Source organism: Podarcis erhardii, assembly GCF_964252035.2.
Source record: "Podarcis erhardii genome assembly, chromosome: 1".
Taxonomy (NCBI): Eukaryota; Metazoa; Chordata; class Lepidosauria; order Squamata; family Lacertidae; genus Podarcis; species Podarcis erhardii.
This window is the reverse complement of record NC_138497.1, coordinates 13,082,655-13,103,623: the sequence shown is the minus strand read 5'-3', so window position 1 is coordinate 13,103,623 and position 20,969 is coordinate 13,082,655. Positions and strand designations below refer to the sequence as shown.

Here is a 20,969-nt window from a genome sequence, read left to right as displayed (position 1 = left end):
GGACAGTGTTCCTGAAGCTACTAGCATGAGTTTGACCAAACTGCGGGAGGCAGTGGAAGACAGGAGTGCCTGGTGTGCTCTGGTCCATGGGGTCACGAAGAGTCAGACACGACTAAGTGACTAAACAACAACAAGCCCCACTGAATTTAAGAAGGCTTCCTTTTGAGGCGACGTGCATAGGACCGCACTGCCAGTGGCTAACGTGTTTGCCTTGAACCAGGTTCCAGTGCCACTGCGGGTGGAGATTTCAACCAGAGACTTCGTTGTCCTAGCTGGGCTTCCTAGCCACTCGCTGCTCTCATAATCACACCCCTTCCTTGGAAACCATCAATGTGTAATTTTGAGTGAGGAGGCGATGCATCACTGTCCCAAAACGAGAGTAAACATAGCAAGAGCCCAAAGGTCCATTTAGTCCAGCATCCTTTGTTCTCACAGTGGCCGATCAGATGTGAATGGAAGTCTGCCAGCAGAACCTGAGTGCAAAAGTGTTCTCCCTAATTGCAGTCCCCAACCCCTGGTATTCAGAGACGGTTCCGCTTCCAACAATGGAGGGGAAATGTTATCATTGTGGCTAGTGGCCACTGGAAGCAGTACCCTCCATGAATTTTGCCTGTTCCTTTTTTTAAAGCCATCCCAGTGGGAGGCAATCCAAAAGGTTGATCTTTTTCTTTTCCAATTTAAAAACTCTATTTTCAAGGGGGAAGGGAAAGTCAACTAGATCTGTTCACATATTTCCTCTCCACTGTGTGCAAAGCCACAATACACACCTACACACAGGCACACACCCCTTAATCTGCACTGAAAATGTCTTGTTTTTCTTTGTTTTTAACTGAAAAGGTAGATCCTGGGAGTAAGTGCAAAGTGCAAAAATCAACTGACAGGAAAAGCTGAAAGTAGCATAATTAAAATGCAAAATATTGTGTATCTGAAGAAGTGTGCATGCACATGAAAGCTCTTACCAATGACAAACTTAGTTGGTCTCTAAGGTCCTACTGGAAGGAATTTTTTATTTTTATTATTTTTTTACTACCGCAGACCTGTCTGTAACTAGAAATATTGTATATTATTGAACTATTAAACAGGTAATGCTCACTGTTTCTGTGAAACTTTGGAACCATGCAGCTAATTTCTTAAATCTAATCCTCCTTGATGGCTTTATTTGATGCTTACCTCATTCCAGCTGCTGTGTGTGAAGGAGAGAGAGAGAAAATGGATACAGCTGATCTCTGTTCTCATTCCAAAGGCAGAATTAAACTCTCTATTGCATACAAAAGCAAAAGAACAGTTAGCAAACATACCACTGCTAGTTTTAATTCTTTCAATAGTTTGCAAAGTGCTCATTACCTACTAATGCCCCATTATTCCCAACCCATTGACTGAGTCATTTACCAGTTAAACTCTCCTTGTGGTCAGCTTAAAAGCGATTAAAAGGAGACGGGTGTTAAATGGGTTGCAAGAACTGCTGGTGGTTTGGGGGGGGGGGTTGTGGCCAAATTGTGGCAGTATCACACCTTCTCACTCTCATGCTGAAATGGGGACATTTTGGCCCTCCAGATGTTGTGAAACTGCAGCTTCCATCCTTTCTGGCAACTGGCCATGGTAGCTGGAGGAAATAAAGAGAAACCTTTTGCTCCCTCTTTCACAACACCAGAACTTGTGGACATCCATTGAAGCCAAATGTTGGAAGATTCGGGACAGATGAAACTACACTGCACATAGATAAAATATATGACTCACTCCCGCAGGAGTAAGTGATGGGATTCTGCTGGCATAACTGCCAGTGGAGATTAGGGAGAGATTTGGTTTGATTCACATTTCAATTTGGACCTATTTATTCTGCAGTTGGGACGCAGGTGGCGCTGTGGGTTAAACCACAGAGCCTAGGACTTGCTGATCAGAAGGTCGGCAGTTCGAATCCCTATGACGGGGTGAGCTCCCGTTGCTCTGTCCCTGCTCCTGCCAACCTAGCAGTTCGAAAGCTCGTCAAAGTGCAAGTAGATAAATAGGTACCGCTCCAGCGGGAAGGTAAGCGACATTTCCATGCGCTGCTCTGGTTCGCCAGAAGCGGCTTAGTCATGCTGGCCACATGACCCAGAAGCTGTCTGCGGACAAACACCGGCTCCCTCGGCCAATAAAGCGAGATGAGCGTCGCAACCCCAGAGTCGGTCACGACTGGACCTAATGGTTATGGGTCCCTTTACCCTTTACCTTTTTTTTCTGCAGTTCCCGATACAGCTCCTTTTCCTCAACTCTCACCTCATAGTACATCCCATTCCTGCAAACTGTCAGTGGGACAGAGGGGAAGTGGGTAGGAACAATGGAGAAATTCACTGTTGTTTGCATTTTAATAAGAAACTACCCAAGGCACACTTTTCGAGCCAGTAGGGGAACAGAAACACAGTTATCCTTCAAAATTCACACTTCTCTGATTTTTGCAAAATGGATTTTGGAAAAATGAGAAGCTGAGAGAAACCACAATTAAAAGAACATCTTTGCTCATTAGGAAAAGTGCTATGAATGTTATGGTGGTGATGGTGATAGCTGTTTTCATTACGAAATAAGCTCAGCCTAGATCTCTACCCTACCCCACTTTGTGATACAACAACAGTCATAGGCTTTCTTAGTTCCACACGTGTCCACCTGGATTTATTCCAAAGAGCTGCCTACACTGAGGTCTTTTAGACACAGGTGGAGAGGAAACGCTTAACTCAATGTTATTACTTAAAGAAAAGTGACAAACAGGAAACCGAGTCCAGGATTTCCTGCTTTACTTTGGTACTAACCCTGCATAGACATGTTAAATCAACAAGAATGACAGCATCATTTATTTTCAGTTTTGTGTGACGGGGAATCTTATATTGTCTTACAAGCCTGTCTTCATTATAACCAAGTGAAAACAAGAAGGCTGTGTCACTGCATGCCTCGTTTCATAGCTTGGTTTCTCCATTCCTGGATGAGTATTAAGTGGTGAGCATTTCAAATAGCAGACATAACTGTGTTTCATTGTTTGGTTTACTTTCAGCTGTGATAACCTTGCCTTCAAGAGACTCGGTTTTTATTATTCTCCTGAAGAATCCCCCCTCAAAGCTGTGTGTTAATGCCAATTGAACAGATAAGCTTGCTGTCATTTGTGGTTTTAAAGCAGAGGCTTTCAAACCTTTTAGGCCTTCAGGGAATGCTTTTTTCTTTCTTTCTTTCTTTTGACACACTATTATTCTTCCAGACAGTAGAATTTTTTTCTGGTGGGATTCAATCACATACATACTGGCAAATTCAGGTTGTGCAATTGAAGTGAATTTGGTGCTCTTCCACAATAAGCTCACTTCTTCTCAAAATCAATACCTTTTGCGATCACTAAAATGGCAGGAAAACACGCCAGAAAGTGTGTGGGGTAACAAATTGCTCGATGTTGTCTAACATCCCTGCCATCAGATTGAACGCTCCATAAAGAGGCAGTTTCATCTTAAAACCACCTAAAGTTTGTGCATTAAACAGGTTGTCAGGAAGCAGCCCCTGACTGACCTGTTGAGGAAACGGTGAACACTGGGCAGAGAATTAGGAACCATGTTGTGACTGGTTCATGTTTGGCTCATGTAGGCATGTTAAGAACATAAGAAGAGTCTGCTGGTTCAAGCCACTGTCCCATTTAGTCCATCATCTTGTTCTCATCGTGGCCAACCAGATGTATGGAGGAAACCCACAAGCAGGGCTCGATCCCAAGAGCACTCTCCCCTGGAGGCTCATAGCCATTGATTTCCCTCTTCTCCATCGATTTCTCCAACCCTCTTTTGGAGCTATCCATATTGGTGGCCACCAGGGCCTCCTGTAGTTTAACTCTGTGCTGTGTGAAGAACTATTCCAATAATGTTAGGTCACATTGCTGTGAATGAAGAACAGGGCCTGCCCTAGCATAGGAGGTAGCTGCCTCAGGCGGCAAATGTTAAGGGATGGTGAGCTGTGGGGTAGGTTATTATTCTGTGTGTATGGAGCTGTGTGTAACCATGCAGCCTGCCGTTTGCTCCCTAAGCTAGCTTCAGGTGCGGTGGAGAAATGTTGTATATGAAGTACAATTTGACTGCCAGACCAGCTGCCTTCTGCCCATGGAAGCAGCCATCTTTTCCTTCGCCTCAGGCAGCAAAATGGCTTGGGCCTGTCCTGATCAAGACTGTGCCTTAGAATGTACTTCTCTGCTCTGTTTAAAACTCCTGTGAGGAGCTAGAAACTTTTGAAACGTGTGTGTGTGTGTGTGTGTGTGTGTAAAAGGATAAAGCTAATTTCATTGTTTCTTTTTTTTAAAAAAAAATATTTATTAAGAGTTTAAAGATTACAAAAAGAAAGAAAAAGAATTAAACAAAACAATATAATACAATACAAAAACAAAAACACTACATAAAACATTGAATTAACAAAACAAAACAAGAACAATTAAAAACACATCCAATATTTTCAATCTTATCTTTCATTCACTTGTTTCCTCGACTTCCTCATGTCTTCCTTTTTGTATTCCACTTCAATTAATTGTTTCAGCAATTCCTTTCCATCTTCCTCTGTTTTCTGTCCTGTAATTTATCTTAACATATTCTAACCTTGTTTTTTCCCCTTTAATACATTAACAATCTATCTGTACCTAGTTCCTTATAACATTTCTGCTAAAGCCATATAACTTCATTCCACCATTTTTCTAAAACTCATTAATTTTACAATATTTCTGTAAATAATCTTTAAATTTTTTCCAATCTACTTCCACCGACTCTTCTCCCTGGTCTCGGATTCTGCGAGCCATTTCCGCCAGTTCCATATAGTCCATCAACTTCATCTGCCAGCTAATTTCATTGTTTCAGGCTCTTGGTTAATTTTATTAAATTATTCTTTGCTCTAAGTATCAAATGACAGCTACAGTATTTGTTAGTTGACCAGAAATTCATCCTGCAAAGCTGCCCTAGAATATCCTGCCACTCAGGAAAGTGAAGATTACAAGACATTTGATTTTATTTCTCTCAGCATTTTCTCTCTAAAGGGTTTGTCAGAAGAGGCAGCTTGGAAATGTTAAAGAAGCCTTTTAGTCACTGCTTAGCATTCAGGCTTGAGGAAGCAGAAGACAGATTTATCTCCTCTGCCCCCACAAATTCCTCATCCCTCTTCTCTGCCAAGGCCAGAAGGGCTTGGCTCAGAAGGGGTCAGGAGAAGGGGTTGTTTCCAGAGCTCCTTGGAAGAAGCCAAGGAGTTCTTCTGCTGGAAATAGTTGCTCCTCAACATATCCTTTGCTCCCTGGTGATTTTATTTGCCATGTGCATTTTCTCCTCCTAAGCTTCATGGTACGCGCACAAAAAGCTTATTCACTGTTTCACATTTTCCAGCAATGCTGCCCTGCTTTCTTTTCTTTTTCTTTTTCTTTTTTGTTAGCCACCAGAGTGGTTTAGCAGCTGGGCTGTTGTCCAAGCTATTTGGAATTCAAGAGTGGCAGAGAAGGCCAAAAACAAAGAGCCTGATGCTTAACCCCTGTTTTCACTTATTGGACATTCTCATCCCACCCTTTTCCTGCAAGGAATTCGATGCCAGCAACATAGGAAACTGCCTTGGACCAAGCCAGACCAATTGTCCATCTGGCTGAGTGTTGTCCACTCTTCCCTGCATGTATGGCTCTCCCCCTCCAACCCATTTTATCTTAACAACAACCCTGTGAGGTAGATTAGAGAGACTGACAGGCCCAAGCTCACCCAGTGGTTGGGTGGGGTTTTTGACTTGAGTCTTCCCAGTCCTCGGGGATGGGAGTGGGGAGGATCTTCCGATCTCATTGGCCTCCGACTGCAGCCTCCAAGAGCTGTTCAACAATAAAACAGCCTTCCTTGGAACATGGTGGACTCTCCTTCATGGGATGGCCATCCATGAGCGATTACCGTATTTTTCGCCCTATAGGACACACTTTTCCCCCTCCAAAAATGAAGGGGAAATGTGTGTGCGTCCTATGGGGCGAATGCAGGCTTTCGCTGAAGCCTGGAGAGCGAGAGGGGTTGGTGCGCACTGACCCCTCTCGCTCTCCAGGCTTCAGGAGAGCCCCACCACCAGCCCCACAAGCTCGGGGGATAGCGGGGAGGCAGAACGCCGCCATTCCGCTGTCCCCTGACCTGGTTTGGAGGCTGGCGGCTGGCAGCAGGGAGAAGCTTGCTCCTCCCCGTCGCCAGCCCCGCAAGCTCGGGGGACAGCGGGAGAGGCACAGCGTGCCTTTCCCACTATCCACCGACTTGGTTAGAAGACTGGCGGCGGGAGAAGCCTGCGCCTCCCCGTCACCAGCCCTGCAAGCTCGGGGGACAATGGGAGAGGCGCAGCGTGCCTTTCCCGCTGTCCCCTGACCTGGTTTGAAGGCTGGCGGCGGGGAGGAGCCTGCTTCTCCCCACTGCCAGCCCCACAAGCTTGGGGGACAGCGGGAGAGGCGCAGCGTGCCTTTCCCGCTGTCCCCTGACCTGGTTTGAAGGCTGGCGGCGGGGAGGAGCCTGCTTCTCCTCACCGCCAGCCCCACAAGCTCGGGGGACAGCTTCCCACCCCAGCCCCACGCCGGGGGGGGATAAAAAAATTTCTTTATTTCTCCCCCAAAAAAACTAGGTGCGTCCTATGGGCCGGTGCGCCTTATGGGGCAAAAAATACGGTATGTAGCTGTGATTCCTGCGTTGCAGGGGGTTGGGGGTTGGAAGTCCCTTCCACTTCTACAGTTCTGTGAGTCTTCATTTCCCAATTGACGATGCTAGCTGGGAGCTAATGGGAGTTCGAGACCCTAGACCATGGATAGGCAAACTAAGGCCCAGGGGCCTGATCCAGCCCAATCACCTTCTAATTCTGACCCTCGGACAGCGTCTTTTTACATGAGTAGAATGTGTGCTTTTATTTAAAATGCGTCTCTGGGTTATTTGTGGGGCATAGGAATTTGTTCATTTTCCCCCCCTTCAAAACATAGTCCGGCCCCCCACAAGGTCTGAGGGACAGTGGACCGGCCCCCTACTGAAAAAGTTTGCTGACCCCTGTCCTTGACTCATTTGTTGCTCATTTGACATCGCAGCCAGTAGGTGTGCCTGAGGATTGCACCACTGCATTCCACGTAGTGCTTGCTGCACAAATAGGGAGTTTCTGCCCCCCCCCTTCCACACGCACCCCAGGCACTTTTTGAAGACTTCTGTTGAGTTGTTTGGAAAGTGTGTTGGCTGCAGTACAGGAGCTTGATCACATGGATAAGGCTCTGCAGAGAGAAACTGGAAGTCCAGCACATTCCTTTGTGGTGACACATCTGTGTTGTAGGGGAGAGGCTTTTGCAGCAGCCGCAGAGTTTTATCTGAAAGCTGTCAACGTTTTGAAAGTTGAGGCACTTTTTGCGGTTCTCCCATGCCCCTGAGGTTTGGCTGAATGTCATCAGGGGCTGAATCTCCAGCGGGACAGCACTTGCCCTGTGGAACTCCTTGCCACTAGAGGTTCAGCAGCAGCCATCTCTGCTCGTATTCCAAGAACTGTTATTATTCAGACTGGCTTTTTTGCACCTGAGATTCTTTGCCAACCATCTCTTGCTGATGTGTCTGACATTTTTAGAATTGTAGAGTTGGAAGGGGGACCCCATGGGTCATCTAGTCCAACCCCCTCTGCAATGCAGGAATCTAAAGCTTCCATGGCTGATGGCCATCCAATCCCTTATTGTAATGCGGTGTTTTATAGTCTGTGGTGCTGCCTTGAGATGAGTTATATAGAAGTGCAGTTTATGGATATTTAAGTACCGTATTTTTCGCCCTATAGAACGCACTTTTTCCCCTCCAAAAATGAAGGGGAAATGTGTGTGCGTCCTATGGGGCGAATGCAGGCTTTCGCTGAAGCCTGGAGAGCGAGAGGCATAGGTGCACACCGACACCTCTCGTTCTCCAGGCTCCAGGAAGCTATCCACAAGCCTTGCGTGCCCGGGGGAACTCCCCCCGGGCACGCAAGGCTTGTGGGCGGCAGCCTGCAGCGCGGAGCAAGGGGCGCCCTTTGGAGGATGCCCCGTGCTTCGCGCAGGTGTCCGCAAGTTCCCCGCAGGGCTCCCCACGCTGCGGATAGCAGCCTGCCGCCCGGCGGACGGGGCGCCCTAAAGCAGAGCGCCCCGCGCGCCGGACAGACATCCGCAGCGTGGGGAGCCCTGCAGGAGTTCCCCGCAGGGCTCCCCACGCTGCGGATAGCAGCCTGCCACCCGGCGCGCATAGCGCCCTGAAGCAGAGCACCCCGCGCGCCGGACAGACATCAGCCAGCCCCACAAGCTCGGGGGACAGCGGGGAGGCGCAGCACCACCATCCCACTGTTCCCCGACCTGGTTTTGGGGGGGAAATAAAGAAAAAAAATTCCTTTATCCCCCCCCCCAAAAAAAGTAGGTGCGTCCTATGGGACGGAGCGTCCTATGGGACGAAAAATACGGTAAATAAACCAACAATAAATATGGTAAATGCCTGAGCTTCTCCCTTTCTCCCACTTTTAGGAGTCACCGGCCAACATGTCTCTCAAGAAGGAAGGTGTGCAGAAGAAATGGGCTGCTTTGAAGGAGAAGCTGGGTTCTCAGGACTCCGATCAGACGGAGGCCAACCTGGAAAACGCAGAGCCGGAGCTGTGCATCCGCCTCCTGCAGATCCCATCCGTGGTGAACTACTCAGGGCTCAAGAAGCGGCTGGAGAGCAGCGACGATGGCTGGATGGTCCAGTTCCTGGAGCTCTGCGGACTGGATCTCCTGCTTGAGGCCCTTGACAGGCTTTCGGGGAGGGGGGTCTCCAGGATCTCGGATGCCCTGTTGCAGCTGACTTGCATCAACTGTGTGCGAGCAGTCATGAACTCTCAGAAGGGCATCGAGTACATCGTGAGCAATGAAGGCTACGTCAGGAAACTCTCCCAAGGTGAGAGAATGTTTCCCTCGTTCATTCCACGCAGTGTTTGCAGCCACACAAAACATGTAGTGGGACGCGGGTGGCGCTGTGGGTTAAACCACAGAGCCTAGGACTTGCTGATCAGAAGGTCGGTGGTTTAAATCCCCGCGACGGGGTGAGTTCCCGTTGCTCGGTCCCTTCTCCTGCCAACCTAGCAGTTCAAAAGCACGTCAAAGTGCAAGTAGATAAATAGGTACCGTGCTGGCGGGAAGGTAAACGGCGTTTCCGTGCGCTGCTCTGGTTCGCCAGAAGTGGCTTAGTCATGCTGGCCACATGACCCAGAAGCTGTACGCCGGCTCCCTTGGCCAATAAAGCGAGATGAGCGCCGCAACCCTTGAGTCGGTCATGACTGGACCTAATGGTCAGGGGTCCCTTTACCCTTTACCTAAAACATGTCGTTGCAATGCAACAAAAGTAGACCTAGACCATGGGTAGGACAAACTAAGGCCCGGGGGCCTGATCCGGCCCAATCACATTCTAAATCCGCCCCACGGACGGTCTGGGAATCTACATGAGTAGAATGTGTCCTTTTATTTAAAATGCATCTCTGGGTTATTTGTGGGGCATAGGAATTTGTTAATTTTTTTTCCTTCAAAATATAGTCCGGCCCCCCACAAGGTCTGAAGGACTGTTGACCGGCCCCCTGCTGAAAAAGTTTGCTGACCCCTGACCTAGACAATAAATAAAACATTTAGAAATACGCAGTGATTTTTTCTAAAAAAAATGTTTAGGTGTATTCTCATTTTAATAATCATAATTTATTTATTTATACCCCGCCTATCTGGCTGGGTTTCCCCAACCACTCTGGGTGGCTTCCAACAAAAGATAAAAATACAATAAAACATAAGTCATTAAAAACTTCCCTAAACAGGGCTGCCTTCAAACGTCTTCTAAACGTCAGATGGTTGTTTATTTCTTTAACACCTGATGGGAGGGTAACCTCACTTCTCGCAGTTAGGGAACCACCAGAAGGCCCTCGGAGCTGGACCTCAGTGTCTGGGCAGAACAATGGGGGTGGAGACGCTCCTTCAGGTTTACTGGACTTTCTTTACTCAAGAAAATCTCCATTATAGTAATTTTCCTACTCATATTGAAATACTGCCCCTCAATGAGGCCAAACTTTCATGAGTAAAACACCACGCATCCACATTCTACACTGCTCCACACATTAAACACTCGCTTCCATCTGAGACTCAGGAAACACTGTGAGAGGAAATGAGGCCGCCATTGGGGGTAGCAACAGAACTGACGGTTCACCGTGCTAGAGAAGAAACTTAGAATTTTAAATTTTTTTGTTTCTTTTCCCGTTAGATTCACAAAATGTTTAGGGGCTTGCATAACCCCAGGGGGGGGGAGCACTGGAAGTACACAACCAAACTGAGCAGGGGCACACTTTCCCCCAGGCAGGTGGGATTTGTGCCTTCCTGAACCCAAGCCATTTCCTAAGTGGTTGTCTCGAGGTTAGACTAGGGTTACCAGACATCCCCGATTCCTGGGGACAGTCCCTGGATTTGCACATCTGTCCTCGGACAAACTCCGTCCCCGGAATGTCCCCAGATTTGCAAATCTGTCCCCGGGAAACGTGGCAGCGGCAGCCTCAGCAGCCCGGAGCCAGCCTGGTAGCGCAGTTGGCTCTGGCTGGCTTCAGGAGCTGCTCGCTGCCGCCACCACTGCCAAAGGGGAACCAGGGATGTCCGGTGGTACAGATCTCCTGCCCCCTTTGTTTTGACAGATCGGGGGAGGCTTGGGAGTCACGGGCGGGCAGGCGCTGCCCAGAAGGGGCACAAGGCACGTGGTTTCTCTGCCAGGCAAGGTGCAAAGCCCTTCTTTTGCAGCCTGTGAAACGTAAATGTGTAGAGTTTTTTTTTTTTTGAAAACCAGGCAACAGCCACCCGCCCGTGACTCGCGAGCCTCCCTCGATCAGTCAAAACAAAGGAGGAAGGGGGCAGGAGATCAGGGAAGGCTCGGGAGTCGTGGGTGGGCGGCGCACCATTGCCCAGTTTTTAAAAAACTCTGTGCATTTATGTTTTACAGGGTGCGAAAGAAGGGCTTTGCACCTTTATACAATATGCATGTGTGCTTGGGCCCAGGGTCTTTTGCCTCACCATCCCCACTACTGACTCCCTGTTGCTATTCAGCTTAAAAAAAAAAAGTGTCCCCGGATTCATTGAAAAAAATCTGGTCACCATAGGTTAGACGTACCCTCATTGCTGACCTCGGTCCCTCTGTCTCTGCAGCACTTGACACCTCGAATGTCATGGTCAAGAAACAAGCGTTTGAGCTCCTGGCCGCTCTCTGCATTTACTCAGTGGATGGTCATGCTCTGGCGTTGGACGCCCTGGATCATTATAAGGCAAGCAGAAAGTCAGATGTATTGTTAAGGACACAATGTACACACACATATGAAAATGCTCTGCTGAATCAGATTAAAGGTTATCTACTCTAGTGTCTTGTTTCCCACAGCGACTAACTGGATGCCTCCAGGAATTCCACAGCATCACATAGGGATGGGTGGATTGGCCGCTTTGAAAGTGGCTTACCTGGCAAATGTAAATAAATAATAATAATGAGATTTATTAGTGGGAAAGTAGTAGTAGTAGTAGTACTAGTAGTAGTAGGGGAAGGGCTGTAGCACCCTTTGCATGCATAAGGTCCCAGCTTCAATCTCCAGCACCACCAGGTAAGGCTGGGAATATCTCCTGCCCAAAACCCTGGAATATCTCCTGCCCAAAACCCTGGAGAGCTGGTGCCTGTCAGTGTAGGCAGCAATGAGATGGACCAATGGTCTGACTCTGTATAAGGCAACTTCCTGTGTATCTACATATGTAGGCTCTTCATATAGAACGATATGGGGAGAGCTGTAGCTCATCTAGTAGGGCATCTGCTTTGCATGCAGAGGTTCAATATTAATATTAATATTAATATCAGTGTTGATATTAATGTTAATATTAACCCAGCCGACTTGGTTTCCCCAGGCAGCATGTACAAAAACATAATACAGATGTACCTTGGAATTTGAACGGAATCCGTTCGAGAAGTCCATTCGACTTCCAAAACATTTGACTTCCAAGGCGCGGCTTCCGATTGGCTGCAGGAATGTCCTGCAGCCAATCAGAAGCTGCGCCAGATGTTCGGCTTCCGGAAATAATTCAAAAACTGGAACAGTCACTTCCGGTTTCTGATCATTCGGGAGCCAAAACCTTTGAGTATACAGGTGTTTGGCTTCCGAGGTTCCACTGTAAAGCATTAAATGTTAAGAAGTTCCCTATACAGGGCTGCCTTCAGATGTCTTCCAAAGGCTGTATAGTTACTTATCTCCTGCCTTCTGGAGAGCCACTGCCAGCCAGTGTACAGTTGACAGTATTGAGCTAGAAAGAACCAATTGCCTGACTCAGTTTAAAGCAGCTTCCTGTGTTCAGCTGTTTTATTAAGAGACTATAGCTAAGTTGTAAAGCGCTTGCTCTGCAGGGGGGAAATCCCACAGTTGGTCATCAGCATCTCCATGAAGGGCAGTTGATGGGGAAGAAAACCCTTCTGTGACCCTGGAGAGCCCTTGACAGTCAAAAGTAGGCGGTTCTGGGCTCGATGTCCAAAGGCAAGCAGCTTCCCGTGTTGCTCTTGATTTTGAAGCTTGATTTGACGCGTCTGCGATTTCTGTGTCACAGACGGTGAAGAACCAACAGTACCGCTTCAGCGTCATCATGAATGAGCTCTCGACCACCGACAATGTGCCCTACATGATAACCCTCTTGAGTGCCATCAACGCGGTCATCCTGGGGACGGAAGAGCTGAGAGCTCGGATGCAGCTCCGCAATGAGTTCATTGGTAAGGATGGCAATCCAGAAACCTAGAACATGATGCAACATCAATGACTGGGGTTATAGGATGCTGTGGGCTAGGTATATATAGACTAGTCATATACAGAAAGGACGCAGGTAGTGCTGTGGGTTAAACCACAGAGCCTAGGGCTTGCCAATCAGAAGGTCAGCAGTTCGAATCCCCGCGACGGGATGAGCTCCCATTGCTCAGTCCCAGCTCCTGCCAACCTAGCAGTTCGAAAGCACAAAGTGCAAGTAGATAAACAGATACCACTCCGGCAGGAAGGTAAACGGCGTTTCCGTGCACTGCTCTGGTTCGCCAGAAGCGGCTTAGTCATGCTGGCCACATGACCCGGAAGCTGTACGCCAGCTCCCTCGACCAGTAAAAGCAAGATAAGCGCCGCAACCCCAGAGTCGTCCACGACTGGACCTAACAGTCAGGGGTCCCTTTACCTTTTTAGTCATATACCCAAGACATATAGCTGATTCTATGTGTAACTGTGAGCAAGGAAAATACTCTAACATTTAGAGTGGAGCCTTCCATGTGCATCCCTGTCGCCACCTGCCTTTTGAGCATTTGAATGTTGAGGCACATGCCTTAATACACCTTTCCTCTACTGAACCACCCTGGCTCTCAGTGAGAACTGAGCCCCCGCCCCCTTGTTTAACTTCTAGTTTCTGATTTTCTTTCTGTGTGTTGCATGGCAGTTTCTAGGGCATGGCTGTTTCAGAAAAGGCTCCCCTTACCCTCTTCCATCATCTGATACAATCAAACCTCGGAACTCGAACGTAACCTGTTCCGGAAGATCGTTCAACTTCTGAAATGTTCGAGTTCCAAGGCACGGCTTCCGATTGCTTGCAAGAGTTTCTTGTACTCAAGCGGAAGCCGCTTCAGACGTTTGAGTTCCGAGGAACATTCGGAAATCAGAATGTTTACTTCCGGGTTTTTGGTGTTCGGGAACTGAAATGTTCAGCGCCAGAGCCTTTTGAGTTCTGAGGTTTGACTGTAATTAGCTACCAGACTATGTTCAAGGTTCTGGTTTTGGCGCATAAACAGGTTGAGACCAGGAGACGCATTCCGCACAGTGTTAGGAATCAGGTCTTCAATGTTCCGGCTCCTGCCTTTTAGAATTGCTCCCCGTTAAATATTAGACAATCGTCTTTTCGATCCCTACTAAAGGCCTTCCTCTTTCAACAAGGCTCTTAGGATGAGATCTTTCCCAGTTTGCATCAGCTTTGGAATTATTTTCAAGACATTCAAAATTCGTTTTTATTGTGTTCTCTCTTGCTGTTTTAGAGGGACACGGGTGGCGCTGTGGGTTAAACCACAGAGCCTAGGACTTGCCAATCAGAAGGTCGGCGGTTCAAACCCCTGCGGCAGGGTGAGCTCCCATTGCTCTGTCCCTGCTCCTGCCAACCTAGCAGTCCGAAAGCACGTCAAAGTGCAAGTAGATAAATAGGTACTGCTCCGGCGGGAAGGTAAATGGCGTTTCCGTGCACTGCCCTGGTTCGCTAGAAGTGGCTTAGTCATGCTGGCCACATGACCCGGAAGCTGTACGCCGGCTCCCTCGGCCAATAAAGCGAGATGAGCGCCGCAACCCCAGAGTCGGTCACGACTGGACCTAATGGTCAGGGGTCCCTTTACCTTTACCTTTTACTCTTGCTGTTTGCTACACTGGGCTCCTTTGTGAGGAAGGGTGAGATTTAAATAAATAGAATAAGTTTGTTAGTAGGGCTGGGCACAACCTGGTTTTTAACATCATGATATATCACCATCTAAACATCGCAATATACTGGTCTATCACAATGTCTGAAATAAGGAAATAGCTATGTTAAGGCATTGGCTGGCTTTGTGGTTTGTCCCTCATCTTTATTTATGCATAGCACACAGACACATGTCTGTGAGTGAGGTCCCTAATAAGGAGGATTGGTGATAAAAAATGATAGAATATTCAAAGTTTGCAGGCCTAACAAGTAAAATAAGGGAGCAAGTAGATCAAGCATAAAAGTAGAGTGGGGGAAATTGTGGCGTATTTGGAAAATAACTGTAAACATGTGAAAACGCTAGCAGTATTAAGGTAAATTCAACAGTAAAATATGTAATAAAGGAAGAATAAGGGGAGAAATCAAACTAAATGGATATACTGTATAAGAATATGCAGGAATAATGGGAAAAATCAAAGGAACCAGGGAAGGGGAAGAAGGGAAATCATTGAATGTTTTATTATAAAGAAAGATATTAATAGTGGAAATGTATATTTGAATTTGATTTTGGAAATGGTGATAATAAAAAAAAGATTCGCAATATATTGCAAGGTCAAATATTATGAAACCAATATCACAATATGGACTTCAAAATGGATTTGCACAATATATTGATATATCGCCCAGCCCTATTTGCTAGTGATTGTGTTCTTTAATGTCAGTGAAATCTTGGGTCCATTGACCACTCTTCAACACATTTTTAATTCGCTCCTTCCAGGTCTTCAGTTGTTGGATATTTTAACCAAGCTGAGGTGAGTCATTTATTACCTTTCTGACTATATCCATTGAGATTTATTTTGCAGCAGCACATCATTTCAGGATGATCATTCCCTTGTCGGTACAAATCTTCAGGCCAGCCATTATGCCTGCGGTTATTTCTGTCTAGCTCCAACCACTTTGCATGACAGACCTATGCATCAAGAGATTCGGGCTTAAATAGACTTGTACCACCATTACATTTCCTTTGAAACAGCTGTGCTGTGCTCACATTTAGGGACTGATGGATCGCCGTATTTAGATCCCGGAAGGAATTTCCCCCCTAGTCAAAATGACTAATAACACTGGAGCATGTTGGAGATTTTTACCATCTCCATCATTTTTCTAAGACCCCTCAATCTTTTTCTTGCAAATAATGACAATATAGGTATGCATTTTCAGTTTGATTTTTGCTACCATGAGGTCTAGAAGCATGCTTTTTCCAAACCCATCAGATTCTCCTGTGACCACCTAGGATTTCTTCACAATCCAGCTAAGCAGTCCCAGCTGACCTAGGTTGAGACAATTTCTCTAGGCGGGTGGCCCAGTTTTCATGATTAAGCACTGGCTTAATAAACTACTTCCAAATTCTAGCTCGTTTGGAAGCCATTAACTGCAGTTCCCAGTTCATACATAATGAGAAGCAGTAGTTGACAGTATCCAAGGTTATTGAGCCAGGATTTGATCCATAAATGTCTCTAGCTACACCCACCAGTAGGAAACCTCCATTTATTCCTTCTTCTCATTTATTTTTGGTCCATGGGTGCATTTTAATGGAAAAGGACACTAGCAGCACTTGTAACGAGGCAGAGCCATGGGTTTGCCCTCCTGACCCTGGTGTAGCAATGGCTTAACAGGGCTGGGTAGAAACAGGGCAGTGGTGAGGTCAGAGTCATACAGCTGCACTGGGTGGAGAGATGGATTGGCAGCGGCACTCCTGCCAGCATAGCTCCATTGGCCCCAACCTTACCACCACCTGCATCCAGGTAAACACCAGTGATGCTGGTGTCTGGAGGGTAGCTGTGCCCCAACCATAGCTGTCAACCTTCCCTTTTTTTGTGGGAAATTCCCTTATTCCAGCGCCGTTTCCCACTGCTATCCTGGATTGTTAGATATCCCATAGACTGTCCCCGGGACAGGTGAGGCTGCTGATCCCTTATTTTCAAATCTGAAAGTTGACAGCTATGGCCCCAACCAAGGGCACTGCTACTAAGAAAAGCCACAGGATTCTCTGATTTGCAAATTGACCCGCCCTCCAAAAATGTTTCTGGAGACTTAAAATATAAAGAGGTTTCCCTAAATATGTGTATTTCACCTTCTCAATATAGATGCTTGTATTAAGGAAAACAGGAAGTAGTTGAGATTTGGGGACACCCTCTCATATCTGTATGTAACTCAAAATGAGCTCAGTTTTTTAACGGAGGGTTTTGCAAATATCTACTGTTGCGGGTCTCTACAGAGATATAGAGGATGAGGACTTGCTTATCCAGTGTGAAACGTTTGAGGAGGCGAAGTCCGAAGACGACGAGGAATTGCTGAGGATATGCGATGGGATTGACATGAGCAACCATCAAGAGGTTTTCTCATCCCTGTTTAACAAAGTGAGTGGGGGTCTTATTTTTAAATGCAGCTTTAAACATTTTTAGAACATTCCTGTTCTGTCCCCCCCCCCCTTTTCCAAATAGCTAATACAGTCATACCTTGGGTTGAATGTGCTTCAGGATGAGTGCGTTCCAGTTGTTCTCCGTGGCAACCTGTAAGTAACAGAGCGCGTTACTTCTGGGTTTTGCTGCTTGCGCATGTGCAGATGCTCAAAATGATGTCATGTGCATGCGCAGAAGTGGCGAAAAGCGGCGCATGCATGCGCAGACGTGCCGTCGCTGGTTACGTTTGCTTCTAGATGTGAACGGGGCTCTGGAACGGATCCCGTTCGCATCTAGAGGTACCACTATAACAAGTATCCATTAAACCTAATAAATATCGGATATAAAGCAATAAGCAATAAACAAATGAAACCCATTAAAAACAACCATATCAATTATTACTGTTATTATTATTATTAAATATCTATACTGCCCTTCATCCGAGGATCATGGGGCAGTTTGCAATATAAAAACGCAAAAATGCACGCCATAATAACAGACAAATGACCCCCCCACACAAACTGTTTAAAAGGCCATAGATTGTTTAATTAGCCAAAGGACTGGGAGAAGAGGAATGTTTTCGCCTGATGCCTAAATATATGCAATGAAAGAGCCAGGAGAGGGAAAGCTTAGTCAAAACAGAAACAGCTGCAACAGAAGTTAGAAGATGCAACGAGACATGCTGGGCCAAACCTAGGGGCTGTGGAGCCCAGCATCCCCTTGCCACAGTGGACAGCCAGATGCCTTTGGGAAGCCTACAAACAAGGTGTGAGAGTCTTCTGCCACCATTATGCATGGTGCTTCAGATCCTGAAGGTGGCAGGTAACCATCTGGCCTTGTCCTCCATGAATATTGGATGTGATATAGAATGCGATCCTTGGTTTCATTCACAGTCACACTGCACCATGGAGGTTTGTGAGCAAGGTGCCCATTTATCCTGAGGTTTATACATCCCTCGTGCAGAGATGCCCTCTGTCATACATGCACACAAGAATTTGCCCACACGTATCCTGTACCTGCTTCCACAGCTGGGAAATTTGGCTCGGCCCTTATATCCAGCACCAGCAAGGAATAACTTGACAACCCTGGGCTTACAACAGCATAGGTTTTAATGGCCGGATGGGCACCCCTGCCATGTAACAATGACTTACGATCTGGAAAACTTAACTTGTGGTGGCTGCTTTTTGTTTCAGGTGAGCAGTTTTCCAGCCTCCATCCAACTGCTGTCCATTCTCCAGAGCCTCTTGCATCTCGAACCTTCCCATCGCTCCAGCCTGTTGCTGTGGGAATCCTTAGAAATCCTAGTAAGCAGAGCCATCTTGCTTGCAAATGACAGTAAGTGGAAGCTCACTGTAACCTATGATGCAGCCTCAGTACTGTCTTTGTGTTGTTGTTGTTGTCATCGTCGTCATCTTCTTCTTATTCTTTGGCGATCACTCATAGTTGAATAAGATTGTCTTCCATGAACACAGTTTTAACACTGAGTCCGTAAGTGACTGTGGAGGCCAATTCTGGATCCACACATCCTTCCATGGTGGGGACATGGTTTCTGGGCAGGAGTTGGTCACGGTGAGGGTTTGCCAAACATGCCTTTCTCTTGGCACATTTCTCCCTTTTGCCCTGAGTTTGTGCTTCTTCAAAGTCCATGACACCTTTGGTAAAGGCTGTTCTCCAATTGGAGCACTCGCAGGCCAGTGTTTCCCAGTTTTTGGTGTTTATACAGTGGTGCCTCGCAAGACGAAAAGAATCCATTCCGCGAGTCTCTTCGTCTTGCGGTTTTTTCGTCTTGCGAAGCAAGCCCATTAGCGGATTAGCGCTATTAGCGGCTTAGGGGCTTAGCGGATCAGCTGATAAGCGGCTTAGCGGCTTAGCAGATCAGCTGTTAAGCGGCTTAGCAGCTTAGCGGATCAGCTGATAAGCGGCTTAGAAAAAGGGGGGAAGGGAAAAAAACCCGCAGCAACTCGCAAGACATTTTCGTCTTGCAAAGCAAGCCCATAGGAAATTCGTTTTGCGAAGCACCTCCAAAACGGAAAACCCTTTCGTCTAGTGGGTTTTCCGTCTTGCGAGGCATTCGTCTTGCGGGGCACCACTGTACTACCTTTTTTTAGATTTGCCTTGAGAGCATCTTTAAACCTCTTTTGTTGTCCACTGGTATTTTGCTTTCCATTCTTGAGCTGTGAATAAGTAGTTGCTTTGGAAGACGATAATCAGGCATCCGAACAACATGACCAGCCCAACGAAGTTGATGTTGAAGAATCACTGCTTCGACACTGGGAATGTTGAGAATATTGTTTCTGGTTTAGGACTATTTCTATTTTAAAAAGGATATTCTACAAAGGGAAACATTCTTCAGGGGCAACATTTCCCTGCATATTTATATTTATAATGTGTTTTTCCCTAACAGAGGCTAAAGACAGCTTACAGATAAAACAGAAACAGCTTTAAAAAATGGTGGTGGTAGGGAAATCATTTAAAAAAAATATTATAGAATTAAAACTGTATATAAATACAAAATTAATATATATATTATATTCATATATAGTTTTAATTCTATAAATGTGACACATGCAGATAATTACAATAAGAATGACAGGGTATCAGCCCTTTTGTTAGAAAGCAGTCACTTCCCCAAAGCCAGCAGAAGGGCAACAAGGAGGCAGACTATCTATTGGTCTGCCTTCCTACATTCCATAGCAAAGAAACTTGTGTCTAGCTGTCATCTGAACAGAAAGTGCATCTAACAAACCCCTGTGATACCCATCATTTATATTTGTAGGAATGAACATATATATATTCTCATGAAGGAATGGCAGAGCTTCCGGCAGGGTGCAGGGTAACATCATCATTTGGAAACCACCAACCCAAAGCACCTCTAATAAAGCCAGGGGACCTGTCCATCATTTTTGATAGAGGTGTGCAGCTGAGGAGATACAGTGGTTTTCTACGGCCACCCCAAAAGTTCCCTCTACCAGCCATTGGACTGGGGATCCCTTGTTCTGCAATAGCAGGCGTAGTAGTAATAGTTGCTGTCTGTGCAGAAAGAGGCTTTGAACTGGTTCTAAGGATGCCTCAGATCTTCTCCCCTTCGTTGCAGTACAAGGCAACACCGTGGAAGAAGTCATGGAGAGGCTGCTGTCCATCAAGAAGAGGCCAAAGAAAAGAAGTCCAGACTCCCGGCGAGGCGCCAACAAAGTGAATGAGAGCACTCAGACCAATGAAGCTTCTGAGGGTCTTCCAAACGCCTGCCAGAAATGCCCTCTTCCCACGACTTGCTCTTCCGGTGGCCCACCCAACCCAGAGGCTCCAAATGTTTTTGAGAGCGTTACACCATCCCAGTTACTGACCTGCTCGGCATTGCCCGGGCAAAACTCCGCTCCGTCGAGTGCCCCTCTACTGCCACCACCTCCCCCTCCGCTTCCTGGAACAGCCAGCATGGCATCACAACAGCTGCCACCACCGCCTCCACCGCCACCTCCAGCTCCCCCTCTGCCTGGCATGGCGGGGGTCCCTCCCCCTCCTCCCCCTCTGCCTGGCATGGCAGCGATTCCTCCACCACCCCCACTCCCAGGCATGATAAACGCACCACCTCCAGCTCCCCCTCTGCCTGGCATGGCGGGGGTCCCTCCCCCTCCTCCCCCTCCTCCCCCTCTGCCTGGCATGGCAGCCATCCCGCCACCGCCCCCACTCCCAGGCATGCCACCTCCTCCCCCCCCTCTGCCTGGTATGACTGGGATTCCTCCACCGCCCCCGCTCCCAGCCATGGGAGGTGTGCCACCCCCTCCCCCGCTCCCTGGCATGGGAGGTGTGCCGCCCCCTCCTCCGCTCCCTGGCACGGGAGGTGTGCCACCACCTCCACCCCTCGCAGGCAACGTGGATGAAATTGTGGTTGCCCGTGTCGAGGTCCCGCTTGGGTACAACAGGCCCTTCCACAAGAGGGTGAAGACTCCGACGCTAAGGATGAAGAAACTGAACTGGCAGAAGCTGCCCTCCAATGTGGTGAGAGGTAAGTTGTGCCAACGCCACGTCCCGTTCGCTTTGTCGCCAGCGCAAATTCTCTCCCCGTGCAA

The 20,969-nt window shown here is 47.4% G+C and overlaps 1 protein-coding gene across 5 annotated transcripts in view; it reads left to right on the top strand.

Moving 5' to 3' along the window:
• Positions 1 to 20,969, top strand: part of INF2 (inverted formin 2) — a 72,678-nt gene that overhangs the window by 27,426 nt on the left and 24,283 nt on the right. For all 5 annotated transcript variants that reach the window (XM_081858739.1, XM_081858738.1, XM_081858741.1 and 2 more), the window contains exons 2-8: positions 8,483 to 8,891; positions 11,159 to 11,274; positions 12,587 to 12,746; positions 15,222 to 15,255; positions 16,719 to 16,860; positions 18,096 to 18,237; positions 19,997 to 20,905. In XM_081858739.1, coding sequence (XP_081714865.1) covers positions 8,498 to 8,891; positions 11,159 to 11,274; positions 12,587 to 12,746; positions 15,222 to 15,255; positions 16,719 to 16,860; positions 18,096 to 18,237; positions 19,997 to 20,905 — 1,897 coding nt within the window. In that variant the 5' untranslated portion in view covers positions 8,483 to 8,497. The remainder of the gene's footprint in view (positions 1 to 8,482; positions 8,892 to 11,158; positions 11,275 to 12,586; positions 12,747 to 15,221; positions 15,256 to 16,718; positions 16,861 to 18,095; positions 18,238 to 19,996; positions 20,906 to 20,969) is intronic.